The 22,713-nt window shown below is 37.1% G+C and overlaps 1 protein-coding gene across 8 annotated transcripts in view; it reads left to right on the top strand.

Annotated features, from left to right (window-relative positions):
* UTRN (utrophin) overlaps positions 1-22,411 on the top strand; it is a 363,103-nt gene extending 340,692 nt beyond the window's left edge. For all 8 annotated transcript variants that reach the window (XM_027631971.1, XM_027631965.1, XM_027631979.1 and 5 more), the window contains 6 exons: positions 5,687-5,845; positions 6,204-6,447; positions 12,311-12,419; positions 13,875-13,961; positions 18,851-18,873; positions 20,486-22,411. In XM_027631971.1, coding sequence (XP_027487772.1) covers positions 5,687-5,845; positions 6,204-6,447; positions 12,311-12,419; positions 13,875-13,961; positions 18,851-18,873; positions 20,486-20,494 — 631 coding nt within the window. In that variant the 3' untranslated portion in view covers positions 20,495-22,411. The remainder of the gene's footprint in view (positions 1-5,686; positions 5,846-6,203; positions 6,448-12,310; positions 12,420-13,874; positions 13,962-18,850; positions 18,874-20,485) is intronic.
* The last annotated feature ends 302 nt before the right edge of the window (positions 22,412-22,713 follow it).

The following is a 22,713-nucleotide window of genomic DNA, read 5'->3' as shown; positions in this document are numbered from 1 at the left end:
TGTAAATAATGAAGTACTCGAAATCCTGAAGGCCTGTGGTTTAAAGTTTAAGCCACTGTCATAGAATCATTTAGGTTGGAAAAGAACTTTACGGTCATTAGTCCAACTGTAAACCATACATCTACCAAGTCCACCACTAAACCGTGGCCTTAAGTGCCACATCTACATCTTTTAAATACCTCAGTGGTGACTCAACCACTTCCATGGTCAATCTCTTCCAATGCTTGACAGCCCTTTTGATGAAGAAGTTTTTCCAGAGATCTACAGAGCTGTGAAGTTGGTATCCCAGTTTGGATTAGAAGTTGTTGAAACATTGGGGAATTTAGGGTTATAATTCTACAATATAGCTTTTACAGTGTCATTTCAAACATTCAGGAAATGATTACTAGTTTGGAAATCAAATTCTTTGCTTCCCATAAGTGGAGTTATGTTTTGTGATCTTATTTTTATTGGTCATAAAGAGTCTTTCAGTTGACTGTAAACCTAGAACAGAGGCAGAGTTCCACTTGATATTGAAAGTTTCTGCTTTGGTCTTGTCAAGTTCACAAGTTCACCAACAGTACTTTTAACACTCTTCATGCTTCAAAGATGTAAGAAGTCATCTACATTTGAATAAGAGAACTTCTACTATCAGATAAACGTAATGACTTTATTTTCAGGAATGTTTTGCGATATGCCATTTGATTAAGAAATCACTCTTCAAAGATAATTCTTGAGTTTTAACTAGCCTATTTTCTTGACTTCTATCTAACTAAGCTTTTCTAACCCTCTCCTTCTGTAAAGATATGTGAATTCCATTAAAAATGCATTTTCCTTAATCAGAAAAATACTTGTAGAAAAAACTGAAAAGGTACAGTCTCTACTGTGGTATGTCCAGCTTCTTAACAAACATTCTAATTGCTCTCATGGATGAATTTTCTGGTACAAATATATTGTATAAAAATTTTTTTCCTTCATATAATTTTTTCCATACATTCAGCAATTATAAATGTTTAGGCTAGGCTGTTGTGATGAATTTTCTTTGACTTTAATTAATGCAAAAACATCTCTATCCTTAAAGCAGACGTGCATCTTCACAAATGAAGATGAGCATAAGGAAAAAATGAGGTCTCTACAACAAAAAATGATAAATAGTGTCCCTAACGGAAAGCTATGCCTCACAATTTGATAAATCACAGTGTAGTAGAATGAAAATAAAAATCATTAGGAAAATAGGACAAGAGTGCAACTTATTCCTGTAATGTATGAACTATCCTGTCTATCCCATACTGAAGGCAGTTGCGCTGAACACAGTATAAGTACTTTCAGTATAAATACTTTCAGTATAAATGGAAATGTTTAATAACTGTTTTCTCATTTATTACCTTACTGCCAGTTTTCTTCATGTCTGCATCACTGTTGATGCTGTTTCACACTCATCTTAAGGCAGAGTTGGAACATATCTGAAGTTTAATTTCTGTGACACTTTTACCTGGCACTGCCACTCAATGTATTGTAAGTCAAACTGGAGCCCCAGTATGTAGTACCTGAATACTTTGACATGATGTAAATGCTTAGAAGCTATTTTGCCACAATGAGAAATTAGTTTCACGTGATAATAAAATTAGGAGAAGAACAAGTAAGTTAAAGACAAAGCACTTCGGAGTACCTTCTTCAGCCTTATTCTAATATTTCTCATAGCATCAGAATTCAAGATACACCTTATTTGGATAAGAATGCATGGTGCTTAGTATGAGAACTACAGCAAAAATGAAAGCTGCCAATGCACTAAGTTTGCATATAGCCACATCTTGCTATCTCAAATCCAATTTAGCAATCAGTTTTCTTAGATAAAATAATGCACTGGCGAAAAGTGACAGTGAGGAGATCTGAATTTTTCTTCCCGTAGCATAGGCCAATAAAAGGGAAGCTATATGCAGTTTTATTTGCCTCTTGCTTCCTCTATGCATAATGTATGTTTTGGAATAGACCTCTTGAAAATATATATCCACAAAGAGAAGAGGATATTTCAAAGGCTGTTTTCCCTAGGCTTCTTTATTGGAGTGTTTTTTTCCTTTGAGATCTACTTCTTTCAAGTCTGACGTTCTGGGATGTCTTGTTTGCTGCTTTTTACTATGGTGAAATGCAGAAAAGGAACTGCAGCCTCTGCTGTCAAAGGACTTCGTGTACTTCTAGTTTTTTCTCAAAGCACACAGGGTCTTCAGTAGAATAATCACCAAGAAAGAGTGAGGAGTTCATTGTGACTTGATACTTTTATTTTGATTACTGATTGCCATCTTCTACCACTTCTGCAGAACAGAGTCCCAGATTCTCCAAATGAAAGTATTTGCCTGGCATAGAACAATGACCTTATGCTGTAGGTCATTTGAAGCCCTGTCCTTGGACTCCTGTGCTACTAATGAATCTGTTCTAATTATAATCATGAGGTTGTTGATGCAGGCTCACGGTTCTGTTTTTTTTAGCTAGTAATTTTGCAAGACAGACCAGAGTTGTAGAACACATGGTAAAAATACACTTTTCCTTCAGAAAACGTCCTTTATCAAGTGCTTTCTCCAGTCTGTGAAAAAGCCTACTGTCATTTGCAACGTGTGATGCCTAAAAAAAGAGCAATCAGTATTCGCAGCCTGTTCAGCATGTTTTCTGAGACTATGAACCAGTGGGAGAGGAGGGAAATGAAATTTTTTTCTGGACTTAATAACTGTGAGACCAAAATATAAAATTATCTCTATTTAGTTGTTTTGATCTCACCTACTGGATCACAATACAGTCAAAAGTATCTAGACATTTACTGGTAGTCTCTTTCTTTTGTTAAGGGGTTTATAAGTTTCATTAAAAAATGAGGTTACACCTAATACAAAATTTTAACAGAATCTGAGATTTAACAAATTCAGATAAATATAATAAATCCAGCTTTACAGAGTTCTGTTTTTAAAAAGATCCATTTTAGATGACCTATGTATTTGTTTATAAACTAATTCATAATTTTAAAATGTAGACAGCAGCTTTTTGATGCCTAATTAAAATTACTAGACTAAACTACATCATCAAACTTTACCGACATCATCAACACCCTTGCACAAAAGAAGGCTGTATCACTTAAATTAACATGTAAACAGTGTTCTGAAGCCTGGGTGATAAAGGTGTGTTCTCTCACTAGCCTGCTTTAACACTGTGTTTCTGTGCTCTCTGAAGACGTGACACTGAATTACCAGTATTCTTGGATTACTGTGGCTGTTTCGGTCACAGTGAGGGTGTTCTGCACATTTTGCAGGACTGTGCAGCAGAGTTGGAAGCCCACAGAGATGTCACATCACTTTGGCAAAAATTTAGTTATAAAGAGTAGGGGTTTTTTGTCAAGATGGCTAAAGGGTGGATAAGTACCATGAGATTTTCATTATCACATTGGGATCTGATCCAAAAGCCATTAATTGCACTAGCCTTTGTTTTAGTTTTAAGTAGACTAATGTAAAATAATAGTGAGTGATGATGAATTTCCCTGAGATCACTTAAGTACTGAAGAAGAGAAAGCAGTTAGAGGCCTTGCCTTTTTTGTAGGTAAGGGGAAAAAAGGAAGGAGCACTGCTATGTTTCAGCTAACACTGTTTGGATATCTCTAGTAATTTTGAAAGACTTAAATGCACATATAACCCCAATTGTATTTAAATTATATTGATGTGCTTAATGAAAAATTAATTAAATTTATTTATTTGTAGGGAAGATCCATGATGTCATTTCTTCTCATGAGTGTAGTACTGACTACAACCAAGACAGATAAGAAATAAGTGAATAGGCATTATTTTCTTTGAAGTTTCTAGTAATTTTTAAGAGCAAAACTCAATAATTAGATTTCTAGTCCAGTGCATAGAACTCTCATAGGATATATTTTTTTTTTATTTGAAGTTTTTTATCAGGGCATAATGTTACTTGATGTACATTTCTTTGATTGTAATAGTCTAAATTTTCAATGACAAGTTGGAAAATGGAAGACCCCATGATAGCTTTTAGGAGATAGTGAATAGTTATCCTTACGAAGAAGTAATTTGGTGGTGTTCTACCATAGGATTACTCTTCAGTTAAAAGTTTGTCTTAAGCAGTGCTATAAAGAGCTAAGTCATTTCACTGAGTGATAGAAGAACTTTTCCAAGAGAGACAAGATTTCAAGAGGAATCAGTACTTATTAAATCTTTGGCTATTCTGTCTTGCTTCTAATACTGCTGATGATATTAAAAGGATATTGATATACTGAGCTACCAAAAAATCTGATTTCAGCAGAATAAAATAGGGTCTTCCATTACACAAACAGTATGTATGCAACTCTCATTTGTTCCTGTCACATGCATTTTCTCCTTTTGTCCCAAGAGTTCAAATTTATTTCTGAGAAAATGCTTTGCATATAATGAACTTCCTATTTTTTGCATGAGTTTTCAAAGGCAGTCCTTGAGGTTACTTTTCATTCCATAATCGGTTAATAGCAGAATTCGTAACTGCTACTTTACATCAATAGGAGGAAAAAGGTTAGCATAAGAAAGATTTTTAATATGAAAAAATCTCTTTTCTAAGTGATATCTGAACATGTGTATTCATACTGCCTACGTGTGTCTCTCTGTTGTTGATCATACTTTAACTGCAGGAGATCTTTAGGGTAAACTATGTAGGGACAATACTTCACGCTTTCATAGGGTATGCAGTCTTTGGTTTGTAATCAAGCAAAGAAAGTAGTTGTAAGAAGGGTTTTCTTCAGCATTCATACTCCTGCAGCAATTTTCTCTCTTAAAAAAAAATGAATAGTGTATGTTTTTCTGCTGTTGATTCATCCTTTTTGAGTAAGCAAGGAAGCAAACTGGTTTTAGGACATGGTATCCTTCACTTTCTGTCCATCTGACTTTATCAAGAAAAGCCAGCAAGTAGGGGGAAGTAAGGCACATCTATACAAAACCAAATTCACTTGGATGTTAAAGCATAATTGAAAGTGTCAAGACTTCTGTATCTCGGTACCATGAGGTAATTTCATGCAAGTCAAGAGAAGGACAGTCTTATAGTTTACTTCTATCCCTGAATCTATAAGGAGGAGATCTACTGCCCATGGAGAATTTCAATGTATTGTATGCGTCTATCAAAACAGGGAGAAAAATGGAAAATATAGTGCTAATTCAAAACCTATAGCATTATTTTTGAAGCATTGCCGGTCCCTTTGTGCAGTGTACAGTGTTAGCTAGATATATGATGATTCATTGCTTTTGACTTCTTGGAGAATTCTGTGGGGTTTTTTTCTCTAATTTTCTTAGATAAATTGAACACACCAAAATTATCTCCTCAAAAATATTAAAAATGTCACCTATTTATGGTTAAAAAAAAGGATCTAGCAAATAACTTGTTTGTTTTACTTACTTTTAAGGAATTTCAAATCAGTCATCTTTGGGTTTTATTATTTCTGATTCTTGTTTTCAATTTCTTTTCAAACCAGCAGTAGCATTTGTTCTTTATGCATACATTTAACCAAAATGATCTTTTACACTACTACAGATAAATCTTTTTTCCTGTTTATATGGTTTTCTTTCAGTATGTTTTTTAGGCTTAATTCCTTCTCTGTTAGTCCTTTTTCATAAACAAACAAAATCTCTCAGCTTGACAGAGATAATAAATGTTTTACTGCTCTGTCTTTATCTGTGTTGTTTTACTGTTTTAGAGAGGATGAGCATGCCCTTATCCAGCAGTATTGTCAGACGCTGGGAGGAGAGTCACCTGTGAGTCAGCCACAGAGTCCTGCTCAGATACTCAAGTCAGTGGAGAAGGAAGAGCGAGGAGAGTTGGAACGTATCATCGCTGACCTTGAGGAAGAGCAAAGGTCTCATAATCATCCTACTGGTGTCTGAATTGTCACTTCATTGTTGTTTGAGCCATGCATGTATTACGATGGAGATGTGAAAGACCTGGGAATCATGATTTTAGCAAAAAACACCAATCAAGGCATATGTTGTGCATAGCCTGGCTCTGTTAAGTAGAAGAGGGAGGGTCTGTGAAGAAATAATTTAGTTCTACTTCATTGCCTTTTTTATTCTCTCATAAACCACAACTCAAGGCATTGTCTTTATATGAGATTTTTGTATTGTTAGTTGAAGGTGATAACATCATTTGATATAAGAAGTTTTTTTTATTTGAATTTACTTGATCAAGTCATCATTCTCCTCATTTGAATATACTAGGAGTCTGCAGGTAGAATATGAGCAACTAAAGGAGCAACATCTTCGGAGAGGAATAAACCCTCTTGCATCACCTCCTGATTCTGTTGTGTTACCTCAGCATGCTTCTGAAGATGCTGAGCTCATTGCTGAAGCTAAACTCCTGAGGCAACATAAAGGTCGCTTGGAAGCAAGGATGCAGATATTGGAAGATCACAATAAACAATTGGAGTCTCAGCTTCACCGGCTACGGCAGCTACTTGAACAGGTACGTGTACACTGATGTCTTTCCCCCGTGTTGCTGTACGATGGATTTCTTGGTGGAACAAAGGCCTTGTTCCAATTTTACTGCAGATATTTTAACCATACACTCTTGGTCTGTTGCAATCAATCATTTCTAACAGGAAGATATATTTTTCCCTACCCTCTAGTTTAAGCCATGGTGAAAGTCAAATGAGCATGAAATGGTTACAAGTGCTGGAGTGATCAAGGTAACTTATGAAACACTGAGAATAACAAGAGCAAGAGCAATAAGTTTTCGTTAATTAAAAAACATAGGAAGAAAATATGTACCCTATTCCAAGTAATGGTGCCATTCGCGCCCTGTGTTTGACTTCAGTTTTCTCATCTTTCCTTAATTAATTTTTTTATTTGTTGTCACCGTTAGTCACTCAAACCTCTCTTAGAATGCCAGAGGCAGATGGCCAAAGATATCTCTGAAATGCAAAGGAGCAATACATTGCATTAATAATCCAGTTCCTCTTGAGCTAGCATATTTAGACCAATATGCTACAGCAAAATGCTCTTGCACACAAGTAAATGCTGGAGGTAAGAACCTTTTAGCAAATGCTGGAGATTGTAGGGTGTCTTTTTGGAGGAAGGAATGTTGATTGCTTTTTAAGTCAGCATATGCACATCTAGATTATAAAAATAACAGCAGCAACATATACCAGGTGTTGTTAGAGATGTTAATTTGTACTATATCATATGTGGACACTTGAATGATGAAGATACATTTGTATGAATGTTTTCTCCTAACTAATCATTACACTTGGGTCAGAGTACAGTAAGGCAAATAATTCCTGCCTTCCATGAGTCAGGTGACTTGCTATATGTAGCAGAGGATTTAACTAAGCCAAGAAAAACAGTCTGCATAAGCCATCAAAATGGCCTGAGTTCCTGCTGTAGATGATGCTTATTCACCCTTTAAAACTTTTTTTCCTAACGTAGCTGTGGATGATCTTACAATTTTGTAATCCTTATAATATTCTTAGTAAGACCTTTGGGGTATATATGTGTGTTGTGATAAAAAGGGTGGGAGGAGAGGCAGTAGTTTCTGCCTTTGGAATTTTCTAGGCATTCTGCAGCTTTTGGTTTCAGATAGGGTAAAGTACAACAGAGATGACCTTTTTCAATATTTCTCATGGAATTCTCTGTAGGAATCATGCTGTACTTCTGATTGTTCCAAGTGCTATTTTCAAAGGTCTTCCTGTTTCTCCTCTGTTATTTAATAAAGTGGAAGGTTACAGAGTCAAGTTCATGAGAAGGTCTGCATTATTGCTTTTATAATATATCTCTGACTTTTCAATATGCCTTACTACATGTATCCTTACTTTATTTAGCAGATATTTTGCAAGCTGTTTCCAGGATGTTGAAGCTACTCCTCTGATGGAGATTAAGAAATTATAAATAATTCAGATTTTTAGTAATGTTCTTTTAAATTTCTTTATTTTCACATCAATTATGAAGTAGCACTGAATTCCATTAGTGCCCCCTTTCTGAAAAAATGACTATTCTTCAGCATGTTGTTCTGTCAGCTAGGCCACTACTGTCTGTGAAAGCCTTTATTGCTTTCAGTGCATGGGGAAGGACTTTATCAGAAGCTAGCTGAGGATTTAAGTATATTTATTTGTTTCTTTTGGTTTTAATGGCTGTCCTAATTATTTTTAGTGGATATAAGGAACACGTTTTCTTATTAATAAAATGGATGATTTGCATGAAAGATACTCATAAATCCCAATGACAAAATATATAACAACTCTGTAATTACTAGTATTAATGGACACAACTGTCTTAGAGCAATTTATTTGTCATGGCTGGCATTTCATGCTATATTTCTTTGTCTCTTCTATCAACAGCAAGTCTCTTCATTTGTGTTTTCCACTCAGCCTCTTGACTGTTGTTTGGGTTAATAACTTGCCACTGAGTGAAAAATACTGGGTCTTCTTTTCTCCAGAAGGTTGGAGTGAGTCTATCTACACACAGATGTTTGGGTAGAGAGTCAGTGAAACTTAGAAACTTTCATGTAATAACTGTTTAATCTAGATGAGAGCATTCTAGGACCCTCTTTAGAGAGCACCTTTAGCAGAAATATGCATGTATCCTCACTACACATTTGTCTACTTCAGGTCACAGTTTCGAGGTTACCATACTATTTTTATTTTAGCAACCCCAAAGGATTGGTAGCTGTCACAGAATGTTGTCATTTTTGTCTGCCTGATTGATTAGAGTGCCAAAGAGGAAGGTGAAACAGAACTGGCATGTGACAACTTTGATACCAACATGTTAATCAGACAGAGAATAAACAAAGAATCCATTTTCATTTTTCTTTCTTCAGCCTTTATAGATACGGCTTTTCCAAAGTCAAAATGAGACCTGTTATGAAGGGCATTTAAAGTCTGTTTGGATTTTTAGCTGCTTTTCTGAGCTACTGAATAGAGGTTTCATATTGGATTTGATATTGAAGTTAATGGGAGCTAAAATCATCTGTCAACAGCTATAGGATCAGACTTTGAGAGACTAAATAGGGACAGCAACTCCTCTTCAACTGAAAGCAGAACAGCTTTATCAGAAGAGCAGAGGAGAGGGTTGGTATTTTTTCTTTTGTAGCTGGGAGAATAAGTCTGGAGCAAGAAGAAATTTCTGTAATGAATGTGGTAAGGAAACTGGCATTTCTGAGGTTTCCTGTGATCCAGATTGGGGATTTTGGGGTTTAGTTTGCTTTTTAGCAAAAGCAACAAAAGGCAAGAAAAGAGCAGGTATGTCTTAACTACCCATTAAGCCACAGAGCACTTCAGGCTCTTCTTTGGGAAAGACATCAGCAGGATGCACAGTGAAATAAGGCACTGTCGATCAAAACTCGTTGAAATAAATATCTCCTTTGAAATGCTTTAAAAACTGCTGTAAAACAGAAAAATCCCCCAATTTTGGAGTTATCTGGAGAACTTATTTATCCCTTCATATCTTTATTTGGTTTTGCCTAAAAAGATGTTTGAAAACTCCCTGAGACTGGAGATGGAAGCTTCCCCCTCATGCCTATAGAGGCATGCTCAATATCTCTGCTTTTATTCCTTTCAAGAAGCAGAAGCAGGCATATTGTAACATGGAGGGCTGTTTGCTTTTGTTTTCTGGCTTAAGGGTTGTCCACTGAGTTGTTTTGAATAAGAATACATTAACTTCATGATGTCTGAAGTGGGTTGATGATGGAATTGCTCGTATTTTGTAGGTGTTATGCAACTGGGGTTAATGATTTTCTGCAGGGTTTTTTTTTTCAGGTTCTGTACCAGTAAAATCTTTAAATCATGTAAATACATGGAACTATATCCTCAACTATTTTGCATTTAACGTTTTCCAGTACCTGATTATTATACCACTACCACAAACCTTCCCTCTCTGCTCCAAACCCCACTCTTCAGCTGCTTAATTGTATTGTCCTGAATTTTTAAGAAGAAGGTTTTGGGTTGTTTTGTCTTTTCTTGTTATTGCAGTCACTGGAAATATGCAGTGTAACATTTATCACTGTATTTAATTGAAAATGAAGTAATGAGGCATTACCCTCTGATTTGGAGGAGATGGCGTTTTTTTGGGTTTTATCTTGTTTTTAAATCCAACTGCCATATTTCATTCTGGCTGCTGCAGCAATATGTGGTACATTAATGTAAGGTATTCCAAGTATGTTTTGTTTTCTCTCAGTTTATCCACTGAGCCCTTAATGCTCTGCAGTGCTTTTTTTGTCATTTGCAGTAGTATTCCAAAATGGTACCTTCACTAACTCATCACCTGAGTTTGTAGGCATTTCCTTTCCATCCTAGTTAGTGCTGACTTTGCAGAACCTCACTATCGTTGATCTAGTCCATGTGTTGCTGTGCTGCAGTTTTGTATGTCCAACACAGATCTTCTCTTTTCACTCACCCTCGGTCATCTTTGCATAATCCATAGTTACTGCTTGAAGAGGGTCAGAGATCCAGTCCAGATGCAAGTTTGCATTTTGAATGATTCACATTCTCTCTGTTCATCTGTTTGTGAAGTGAGCAAGCAGCCACTCCGATGCTGGAGTTAGCTTTGTTGTTCTGTATTTAAGTGACTCTCAACCCTTGAACAATTTGTTATCTCTTTACCATTATAGCTCTAACATCATCTTGAACAGTGGTTCCTGGCTACAGAGTTACATGGGGTTTACCCCAGGCTTCACTGATTTAAAATCACCACACTCATTGTTCCTAGACTCTGTAGCTGGATTGAAGCCTGATGCTGAGTAGCAAATTACTTAGCTACTTGATAGTAATTCACGGTTCATAGAAGTATCTTGACAGTAAAACCCTTCTTTGGCTTGAAAACATTTCCATTTTTCTTTGTCTTCTATGCAGAGCAATATTTCTTAGTTTATTCTTTTATTCAAATCTGGTACTTGGTATTATTATGCTGAAAGAGATGAGATTTAGAGGAGAAAAAAAAGGTTTGCTGAGTGCTCAAGGGACCATTTCCTTCTAACTACTGTCGATGGAAGAAAAGGTACCTTTCATTGTTCAACAATCTTTTATTTTGTTGAAGATTTTTTTGTTAAACTGTAAGTTATCTCAAAAAATGGAGTATTGCAATTAAGGCTGTGAGGTGCAAAGGAGAAAACTTGTGCGCAGATTAACAGCCATTCTGTATTTTAACTCTTTGCGTTGAGTTTTGTAGCTGTTCTAGGTACTTGCTCAGTTTCAAAACAATCTTAAAAACAATTACTTTTTTTATTGCTTCAGTATCTGCTTTTGATAGTTTTACTTAAATAACCTGCTCTTTAAGCTATTTAGAAGTAATTTGAGGATTTGCAATCAAAAAGATAAATGATAGCAGCAACCATTTCAGCTGCATCCACCACAGATGTAAATACTATTTCACCTATTTCTGTGTTTTTCAGAACAATCACTTCTGGAGCTCAAATACTGTATTACTACTCTCTTCCTTAAAGGATTTTTATTACCAGAAAGAAGGGAAAGAAAGGAAAAAATGCCTGAACAAGGTCCCTTCCAATAGTTAACTTGTTATAGTGAAGAAGTCCTATGGTCTTTTCTTATTTTTGTGTCCGTATATGTATACTTACACGTAATCTCAAGCACATACGTGGTTACAGCTGAATGTAATACAGAATTTAGGTGTTTGGTTATTCAAGTGAATTTAAGAGTCCAGAAAAGCTTGTTTTCAAAGTATATAGGTTCCTCCTTGTAATTTTCAGAAGACTATGTAGTAGAGCTTTTCCTGCGAATTTGAAGTCTCCCACACTCTTGAGAAACAGCGTCAGCAAGAGTGATGGCGTTTTAGATACAGCAAAGTTGTTTTGAATCTGTCTTTAGTCTTCACTTGATTCTGGAGTTTTACAAAACTGTTCATAATGGAACAGTTGTTTCTAAGCATGACTTGTAAAGCTTCTTAGGGGACCTCAGCTGAATGTCCCCTGTGTATGTGTATATGGATATATCCGTACATATAAATACAACCCCAGTAATCCCATTGTACACAATGTCTTTCTGCAGAGCTAGACAGAGAGCCTTGGCAAACTGTGTGGGTTGTACATTACACTGTGTTTCTGTGATACATGCTTGCAACAGAACATTGTTTTTATCAAGACCATCAACTGGAGTCTCATAAGTACTGTACTTAAGTATAAATTTTCTTTTAACAAATTCTTGGTTGTTTTTTTTTTCCCTCTTAACAGTTATATAGACCTAAGCCTACTCTCAATAGCTTGGAGAACAAAAAAAGAAAACAAATAAAAAAGGAAAGGAGCAAGATGGCTGCATACAACCCCACACTTAACTTCTGTAGATACAATAATCTAAATTTGTGTCTTATTGTCTTTAACATAGCCCGAGTCAGACTCCCGGGTTAATGGCTCCTCCCCTTGTGCTTCGCCCCAGCACTCTGCCCTCGGCTACTCCCTCGAGCAAGACACAAGCTCACAATTTCATCAGGCAGGTAAGTGCTTTGATCAGATAATGTACTGCATGGGTCTGTAGGCGACTACTGAATACATTTGTTGGCATCTTCTCAAAAGATTTATGAATGAAAAGGAACCGATCTTGTGGTGCTTCTGCTTCATGCAGCTGGAGCTGTTGCTTCCCCACACTTTAAACAGCTGTGGTATCATAGAAATCCATGTGACTCTGGATTACAGACTTTTGTTGATAGACTCCTTTGTCCCATCCATTTTGACCAAGTGAATTTGCTGGGCAAATCCATGCCCAATGAAAAGGGAACCAGCCTTCATTGGACTGAAATGGCCAACAGCTGTTTGTCCTACAGTACAAATGGATCGAAGTAATCTGTCAGATCCAAGAACATACGTCCAAGTCACATAATCTATGCTTCCGTCTGCTTTAGAAATTCATGTGTAACCTCTCTTTATCCTGGCATTTTGATGTTCCCACTCCCAAAGGCTTTACATCTTTAGGAATTATTCGCTATTTATGGTACAGCCTCTGCACATGAAGGGATTTATCTCTTGAAAGATTATTTTAAATTCTCAAATATCATAACTCATTAATTTCACTGGGAGTTAGTAGAAATAACTACAGACCATTGAATGCTCAAAATTAGGGGAAAAATTAAAAGATTTTTCTCAAATTATCTTGGATGCAGTTTCCTTCTTTTTTTGTTTTTAAGCCTTGGAGTTATAGATTAAAAATTATTTCTGTGGAAAACAGAAAAAGTATTCTCTTGTACACTGGAAATCTTTCATTCAGCATTGACACTTTGTCTGTAAAAACATAGGACTTCTTTGGGTCTGATTTCATGCAATGGTAGATTTATGAGAGATGCTGTCTAATAAGACTTCCAGAAACAGAGCCAGTTGCATTCCCTAACCATTTTCTTGGCTAATTTTAAGCAGCATTTTACAAGAAGTAGCAAAGAGGATTTTAACACTAGTGAAATGGCTGGTACATTTCTTTCAGATAGCTGGTACCATCTAAAAGATACATGTTGGGGGTTTTTCAGGAAAAGGGTGGTGTATTTACTCAGAAAGTTACATGACAAATCATTTGAAAATAGAACAGAATTATAATTGAGCAGCTGAGTTTAACTCCCTCATCTTGTAAACATTTTATTTATTTTAACTATAGATTTTTATATAGTGCTTTTTTCTTGGCAACTTCTTCTAGTTAAGTCTTGAATGCAACGGCTAAGCTTTAATAAAAGAGAAATGAGTTCTGCTGCAAATCAAAATGTTACTTTCACCTCTTCTCCCAAGGCTGGCAGTTATCAATGACAGTTCCTGCATATTACAAAGGTTTCAGGTAGTGTTTTCCCTTGAAATATAAAGGTGTACTTAACTGGAAGGTCGGATGAGAATGTCTTTTATAATGTTGTGGTCCCTTTTTTTATTTTTCTCCTTGTGTTACAAAATTAATTTATTTGTTGTCATATCTGCAGATGACTTGTTAGTTCCACCTCATGATACCAACACAGATCTAACAGATGTTATGGAGCAAATCAACAACACATTTCCAACTTGCTGCTGTAAGTTTAACAAAATATGTCTCTGAGAATAGTAGTGAATTTGAGGTGGTCTTTTGAAGAAAAAATGTCATTCTTGCAGTATTCAACAGGAAAAAAAATATCTCTAAGGAGATTTCTTGTCAAGATATGCAAGTTACATAAATCTGTTCTTTAAAATTCCCCAGTAGACACTATTTGTGAAGGTAAGTAAACAAATGTTCTTGTTTTAAGTGGAAGTGATTCACTATAAGAAAAGCCTATAGCTCAATATGGAATTTCCAACTGTGCCCACATAAGGGAAGAGAAATCTAGAATTTCATTAGCTTCTGATAGAAAGCTTTTGTAGAACTTGAATGTAAATTCAGAATTTCTGAATGCAGTTTCTGTAATAAAGTTTGGAGAAAAAAAAGTCCTTAGGCAACAGGAGGGTCCATAGCCCAGTCCTGACTGCCTGGACTAATTATTGAACTAGTTATTAAACTAACAGACCAGAGGAAATCTGTGAATGCAGAACGTAACACCTTTCCCTGCTTAAATGCATTGGAAGTTGGTATTTTATTCAATGTCTATTAAAGAGAGATCAAAAGGAGAACCAATTATTTCCTATGCATGTCTTGTATTAGCTAACATACATTTCCACTGATCCTGCCCCTTCTAGAGTGTCACTGCACTTGCAAAAGTGTATTTTGGTGGGTTTTGTTAAATACATACATATGTACATATGTATCTTGCGGCTCTCTTACCTTAGAAAAACAATAGTGAAAGCTTTGATATATTTTCAAACTTTCAACAATTCTTTGAAATGAATTGTAATAATAATGGTCAGTTTTAAAAATCACAAGTAAGAGAGAGGGTGTTTATGCCCAGTCCTTTTGGAAGCATCAAGATTTAACTCTATGCTATTTCATAAACTTGGTGAAACTTGTTAAAATATCACTTCTATCTCATGTACATATGTTGCTTGGCTGTGAACAACTGCATCACAGAAGATGCACTTTGCATGTTTTGAGAAAGCAAATTTGGATCTAGTAAAAAAGGTCTTGTTTCAGCTGACCTTTTTGGTTTTTGGTGAGTTCAATAGTTCAGAGGCCATCTTTTTGCATATTGAGGGTTTGATTCCAAGAAGCATCTCAAAGTCAACAGATAGTGAAGCTCCTCAGCACAATTCGAGATCACTGTGTGTATACAAATCAGTAGAAAATGCAACTTGAGTATTTGTTCTTAGTTTTGCAAATTACTGTTTTGCATATACAAGGAGTATACAAGTACATGGTCATTTGGCCCAGATAAATTTAAAGCAAATTGCTTTGTGTTAGGGCAAGCTTGGTAGTGATGGCTACATAGAAAAAAAGTTCTTTGGTTCTATGAACAAACACCCTGAATGAGGCAGGAGGGTACTGCGAGTGAAAATCATGGCCCCACATCCTTTCGTATTGTGAAGTGTATCTGAGCATTTAAGATTAAAAGAAGTCACAGTTCCAAACTTCATGTGATTTTTGCCTTTGTCATTGACATGCTGCTGCAGAAGTCAAGCTAAACCACATTGCCCCAGTTAGTAGGTACTTCTTACGTTTGCTCTCATTCGGTCATGCTATAATATGTTTTAATGGGGAGTATATTTTTTTAACCATGTAAGACTCATATCTTACATGTTTTAGAAGCCTGGAATGAAGATTATTAGTCTGACCTTCCCAAAAAAGTGCATTAAACTCTGAGTTTTTCTAGGGAAGACCATGACAAACCATCTAGTCCATCTTTTCCTGTGACCATTTGAGAAGGATCTGTCTTCCCAGACAGACAGTTGTCTAACGTGTTCTGTAAAACTTTAAATGACTCAGACTCCACAGACTCTTTAGGCATCACTGTATTCCTAGACTTAAAGAATAGCATCCTTATCCTTTTTTAGCTATACTCAAGCTAAGTTTTATCTAAACAGCCTTCATGTGCAACATTTCATGTCCAATTATATAAAAAAAAGTAAACCCCCATTTTTTTGACAGTCTCATCTCTACTATGTCTCTTCTGCTGTGGCTGCAGCTTTCATTAAGGAGTTACTAGCATCTAGATCTTATGAAGATATTTTTTATCTCTTTTGGCTGTATAATAGAGACAGTTGTCTTAGTTGCTATATTTGTTTTCGTGGATTTCAGGTTATAAATCATCTTGAAATCAGTATTTCTATTTACTCCAAATATCCCTTATGAAGCAATTATTCATACAGTAAGGCAGCAGTGCTTATAACGGTGGATTTTGTTGTTTGGTGGCTTTGTTTTTTTGGGTTTTGGTTTGGTTTTGTCTGTTTGTTTTTGTAGTTGTGTTTAATTTTGTCCCTCAAATCCACTGATTATGGATACAATGCCTCTTTTACTTCCTTATTTATCTCACTGGTCTTCAGAGAACACACTGAGTTGGAAGGGACCCACAAGGATCATCACATCCAACTCTTGGCCTTGCACATGACCCTCCCCAAGAGTCACACCATGCGTCTAGAACTCTGTCAGGCTTGGTGGTGTGACCACCTCTCTGGGAACCCTGTTCTAGTGTCGAGATACCCTCTGGGTGAAGAACCTTTTTCTAATATCCAACCTAAACCTCCCCTGTGACAACGTCAGGCCATTCCCTTGAGTCCTGTCACTGGTCACCACAGAGAAGAGATCAGTGCCTGTCCCTCCTCTTCCCCTCACAAGGAAGTTGTAGGCTGTGATGAGGTCTCCCCTCAGTCTTCTCTTCTCCAGGCTGAACAGACCAAGTGACCTCAACCACTCCTCATATGGCTTCCCCTCAAAGCCGTTCACCATCTTTGTTGCCCTCCTTTGAATACTCTCCAATGGCTTAATATCTTTCTTGTGGTGCCTAAAACTGCACACAGTATTCAAGGTGAGGCTGCACCAGTGCAGAGCAGAGCAGGACAGTTCTCTCCCTCAACCAGCTGGCGATGCTTTGCCTGATGGCCCCCAGGACACAGTTGGCCCTCCTGGCTGCCAGGGCACTACTGACTCATATTCAGCTTGCTGTTGACCAGGACCCTCAGATTCCTTTCTGTGGCACTGCTTTCCATCATTTCACTCCCCAGTCTGTACAAACATACAGAGTTGCCTCATCCCAGGTGCAGAATCTGGCACCTTTGCTTGTTGAACTTCATATGGTTGGTGATTGCCCAGTCCTCTAATTTGTTGAGGTCTCTCTGCAGGGTCTCCCTGCCTTTGAGAGAGTCAGCAGCTCCTCCCAGTTTTGTATCATCTGCAAACTTACATAGTATCCTTTTCAGTTCTGTGTCCAGGTCATTTATGAAAATGTTGAAGAGTACAGGGCCCAAGATGGAACCCTGTGAACCCCAGTGGTGACAAGTCACCAATCTGATGTTACCCCATTCACTGTTATGCTCTGTGCTCACCCACCACATGATGTGTTTATCCAGCTGTATGGTAGACATTTAGTCCGTAAAGATCCTGTGGGAGACAGTGTCAAAAGCTTTACTGAAATTCAAAAAGATTACATCAACTGGCTTCCCTTGATCAACTAAATGGTTTACCTTGTCATAGAAGGAAATCAGGTTTGATAAGCAGGACTTCCCTCTCATAAAGCTGTGCTGGCTGTGACCGATGACTGTGTTGTCTTTCAGGTGTTTTTCCTCCCAGAATACCTCTCAGAATAATCTTCTCCATTACTTTACCAGGTATTGAAATGAGACTGACAGGCCTGTAGTTTCCAGGGTCCTCCTTCTTCCCTTCTTGAAAATCAGGACAATATTCACCAGCTTCCAGTCAGCTGGGGCCTCTGGATTCCCAAGACAGCTCAAAAATCATTGAGGGAGGTTTTGCAATATCAGCCAGCTCTTTGAGGATTCTGGGATGAATTCCATTAGGCCCCATAGATTTGTAGGGATCCAGCTGGAGCAGCAGATCCTGCGCAGTTTCAGGGTTGATGGGAGTTGATCATTCTCACAGTCACAGTCCTCCAGTTCAGGGCTCTGAGACCCCCTTGGTGTTTCATCTGTGTTGAAGGCAGAGGCAAAGAAAGTGTTGAACACCTCTGCCTTGTCTCTGTCCCTGTTTGGGAGGTGACCATCCTCATCCTGTAACAGGCAATAATATTTCTATACTGCCTATTGCCATTAATATTCTTGAAAAAAACTCTTTTTATTGTCCCTCACATTTCTGTCCAGCTTCAACTCCAGTTGAGCTTTGGCCACGCAAATTTTCTCCATACAGCAGCAAGCAGCATCTCTGAATTCTTCCCATGTTACTTGGCCTTGCTTTCACTGGGCATACACCCTCCTTTTTTGCCTTATTTCCAAGAAAAGATTCCTGCTCAGCCAAGGATCTTCTGCCTTGCCTGCTTGACTTCTGACATTTGGAAATTGCTGCTCCTGTGCCTTTAGGAGGTGATTTGAAAAGTGACCAAGACTGAGAGACCCCAGCACCTGCAGAAACATTTTCCCGGGGGACCTTCTTTACTAATTCCCTGAGCAGCCTGAAGTCTGCTCTCCTCATGTCCAGAGCTGAGATTTTGCTGTCACTTTTTCTCCTGTCAACACAGATTTTAAGCTCTATCGCTTCATGGTTGCTGTGGCCAAGATGGCCACCAATCTCCACTTCTCTCATGAGATCCACTCTGTTGACAAGAGCAGATCAAGGAGGAAATCTTTCTGAATCAGCTCCCTTAAGAACACAGGAAAATTCACGTTATCTACATATTTATAATGCTATAAATTTGCTAAAAGTAGATTAAATTTGTGAGGAAAGTTAGGTATTATCCATTACAACACATTTCTAATTAAATGTTTAGTCTTTTAATGATGAATCACTTTGTTCTTCTATAGTACATATTTTCCTGATAATAGCTTTGTTTTAAAACTGTCAAGATGCAGATTCATGTAAATTTCTAACTATTTTTTGTTTCATTTGCAGCAAGTTTCACTGGCAGACCGCAGGTATGAAACATTGTTACATAGTTGCATAGTCATGGAAACAGAGTAAAGCAAGTGGAAAAGTTGCATTAAGGCAAAGTGGGGTGGGGTTTTTTCTATATTTTTCCCTAGAGGTCTGGAAGCTAGGCTGATAAAACAGGAAGAGTCTAGCATAACAAAGGTAATAGAAAATTTCTACTAGATTAGGCATTACCAAAGGTACTATGATGTGCAGTTCTACATTGCTGACCAGATGGAATCAGCTTACATTTATCAGGGCTAATTAGTTCCAAGCCATCATCAGCTTGCAAGATCAAAGCTGGTTTTTGCAAAGACATCCGTATGTCCTTGTGCCCTGGTGCCTATTACTCCAGTTTCAGGATTCATGGGCACCAGTGGACAAGGATCAGGAGGCACACAGCACTTCAGGCATTAGATTAAGCTGACTTCTCTCAATAGGCAACCACTTCACAAACCCAAAGGAGAAATTTGGCTGCTTTCAGAGTTCACAAAAAAAACAACCTAGTATTTAGATACTTGTTCTTGAAAATATGACTGGTATGAATGATCAGCTAAATTGCTATTATAAGTAACTGAAGTAGGAAAAACACTTGCTATAGGTTTAGGTTGCTGTTGGAGCCCATGTATGACAGAAGATAATCTTGCATCATTGCAGAGTTCTTTCAAAGTTTCATTGTTAAATAAGATTTTTAAACTACCACAAATTGCTGTGTGAGATCTCAGAAGAATTAAGTGGTTGGGAGAAAGTCTACTTACTCTCCCAAATTGCTCAACCTTGTACATTAATCCACGTTTTGCAAGGTCAGACCTCTCCAAAATGAGTATCTGAAAATTCAGAAATACTTTCTGTGAATGGTTTCTTGAATTGCAGAGTCTGGGATAGTAGGATTGTCCTCCAAAACCAGAATTCAAAGAGAGAATTAGATGAATCAGGCCCTGCACTCAGTTAACTCAGACTTTGTATTTCAGTGTCTTGATAAGTTAGTGAATTAAGCTAGTTTGGGGTGGTTTTTTTTTTTTTCAGAAATCCTTCATCTAAACAAGCACAGAAATAGCTTTCAGTGTTATCAGTGAATAAGACTATGTCCCTTGAAAAACATTTGATTTTTTTTTTTTTTTTAATACGATATGTGTCCCACACACTCTCTCTGAGAATCTACCCTCCCCAACCATTAGAGAGAACACATTTGTCTGTTCAGGAACAGAATTCTGAAACAAGAGCCTAGAAATAAGTTTGACATTTGAATGGGCCAAGTCCAAATCCTGGATCTGTATAATCTCCGTTTTTGACTTAGACTTCAGATAGGACAGTAGTTTGCCTAAACTTTTTTCTTCATATGGGTGCAGAAGAGTAAGTCGTATTTACTGCTCTGTAGACTAATGTCCTCTGGGCCTCACACAACATGAATTTTAAACACTGCAATATTGTAAAATTAGATTTCTTTTGACTATATGCCGCAGTGATCTGCTGAGTCTTGGGCCAATACATGTAGTTTTTTAAAGTACAGAGGTTTTGTGAGATGACGTCACAGTCCTTATCTGAATGAGCCCAGAGTAATTAGAGGTTTCTCTGTGTGTTAACGTGTACTGACATGGTTGTTTCTCATCATGACAGGCAATGTGAAGTGTTCATTTGGATGTCAACCAGCGCTTCCTGACGTGCAGCACAGCCCTTTTCTACAAACTGCCAACCGTGAGTTCCACTTCATCAGAAGGCTGCATGGGACCCTGGAACATGCTGTTTGCTCTGACTGCGTGTTCAACTTGAAATAGTAAAACACTGAATACCCAAAGATGAGGATGTTGTTTTTATAGTATCTTTTTTTTCCTTCTTCCCTCTCTATGCAACTGTAAATTAATGAGCAGTGGAATATTTGTCACTGATTTGTATAAATATACAGCCAGGGGAAAAGGGGGCAGGGGCTTTATATACGTTCTTTTTGATAATCGTAAAGAGAACTGCATAAGGAGTTTGGAGCAAAACGTTACATTTATACATTCCTTTCAGCTCTTTGCTTTTGCATTGTAAAGTACTCTTAGTTATATTCTCACACATGTAATATTCTGTACTGATCATTTATATGCTAACCATCTGACCACACAGATTTCAGAAAATATCCTTATATTATTTTCAACATTGACATATGAAGTTCCCATAATCTGCATTATTGTTACTGGTTAACAAAAACTGCCGTTGAATGCAAGCTACAGTATTTTAATTAAATTAAACAAGGTAAACCCTCATTTCAAGTCATAATCATCATTCTTGTCTACCAAAATGGTATTTTAACTTTCTTTTAACTGTTTCCAGCCAACACACTCCATTCGGAGGATTATTTTTTTAAGCCTTACTTTACTTTTAATCAGGAGATAGCTAAAAAGAGGACTTAGATGATAGCTTAAGTTGGTTTTAGTAAGATCTAAGTTAGTGTAATCTTTCCCAAATTTGTTCAGAGACAAAGCTTTGCTGTTCCCTGCTGTGCCAAACTTGCTTCAAGTTTTGGAATTTACAGTCTATGAAGTAAAGCTCATTTCTGTGAGATCCCCTTCTTTGTCTGCCTCTTGGAAATGAAGAGACATTTAGAAAGCCCTTTCCAATACTATTAGTGATGGAACTTTCTCCAAAACTGCAGTGCACTTAGATATTATCATTTGGCATTGTAATCTTGCAGATCATCCTTATCTTTGAAATCATTTATGTACTTCTGGTAAGGATAATTGTGGGAAAGTTACATCACTGATCAGCTGATCTCTAGTTTTAAAATTATCCTAAGGGATTTTAATGCCTTCACAGTTTACAGTGCTGCATGGACACTTGCTTTAATTCCAGGACATACCTTTACTTGGTAAAACTGCATGCAATATCTTTCATGTTTAGTAGAGAGAAACAAAACTGTGTTATTCTTAATTATTACTGAAGGAAAAAGAAAATCTATCTCAAAATGGTGTTGAAAGAGTTGTAAATTCTCTACTGCTACTGAAAAATGCTAGAGGATATTAAAACAGCAGGTCAGGAGTTTCTAGTGTTTTTGTGAAGTTTTGCCAACTAGACTGTCCTGCACCCACAGTATTCACTCCTGGACTGGTGCTGCTCAAGGAGTGAGTGATGCACCATGCTGACGACCTTCTAGTGCTGGCACCAGTGCCAGTTCTTTCTGAACCCTTTCACAAATTATTTAACCACTCTGCCTCTGTTTTCCCATCTGTAAAATGGGGATGATAGTACTTAACTCGCAAAGGTGATGTAGGACTTGCTTAGTTAGTGTCTGAAAAGCTCAATAGAAATGCAAAATATTACCCTCAAGGAAGTGGAGCAAAATTGTCAAGGTGGGAAGAAGCTGGCTTCTATAAATACTTCAGCTATTAAAATGTAGTGTAGTTATTCTGAAAAGAAAAAACCCCACATTTTACAGAAGAGGAAAGCCATGACCACCTTTCTACCTCAGACCTATCTTCATAAGTAGTATTGGAAATAGCTTTATATTCTGTTCTCTGCAAAGTACTTTTATCAAGCTACATTATTCTCTAGGCAAAGAATCCTTAAAAATATTCTCCAACATAAGTATAAAAAGAACTCAGTAGTGAATTTGGTGGGATTTATTTTTGTTCTGAATATGAGGTTATGTATAAAGTTGTTTTTCTGCCTGTGTTTGTATGCATCCTTTGTCCTCTGCTGCCAAGTAAATGCTGCTTCAAACACTACATTGTAACATTCTTCCTCTGAGACAATAATAAATAAAAGATATATATTGCAGTAACATGAGGAAAAGTATGGAGTTCTTCCATGTTTTGGGTCTTCAAGGATGGCACATCTCATTGCTAAATGCTGAAAATTTCATTCTG

The sequence above is a fragment of the Corapipo altera genome, unplaced genomic scaffold, assembly GCF_003945725.1.
Source record: "Corapipo altera isolate COAL_440 unplaced genomic scaffold, ASM394572v1 2b, whole genome shotgun sequence".
Classification (NCBI taxonomy): Eukaryota; Metazoa; Chordata; class Aves; order Passeriformes; family Pipridae; genus Corapipo; species Corapipo altera.
Note: the sequence above shows the minus strand (reverse complement) of the source record. Positions and strands in the feature narration are given on the sequence as shown.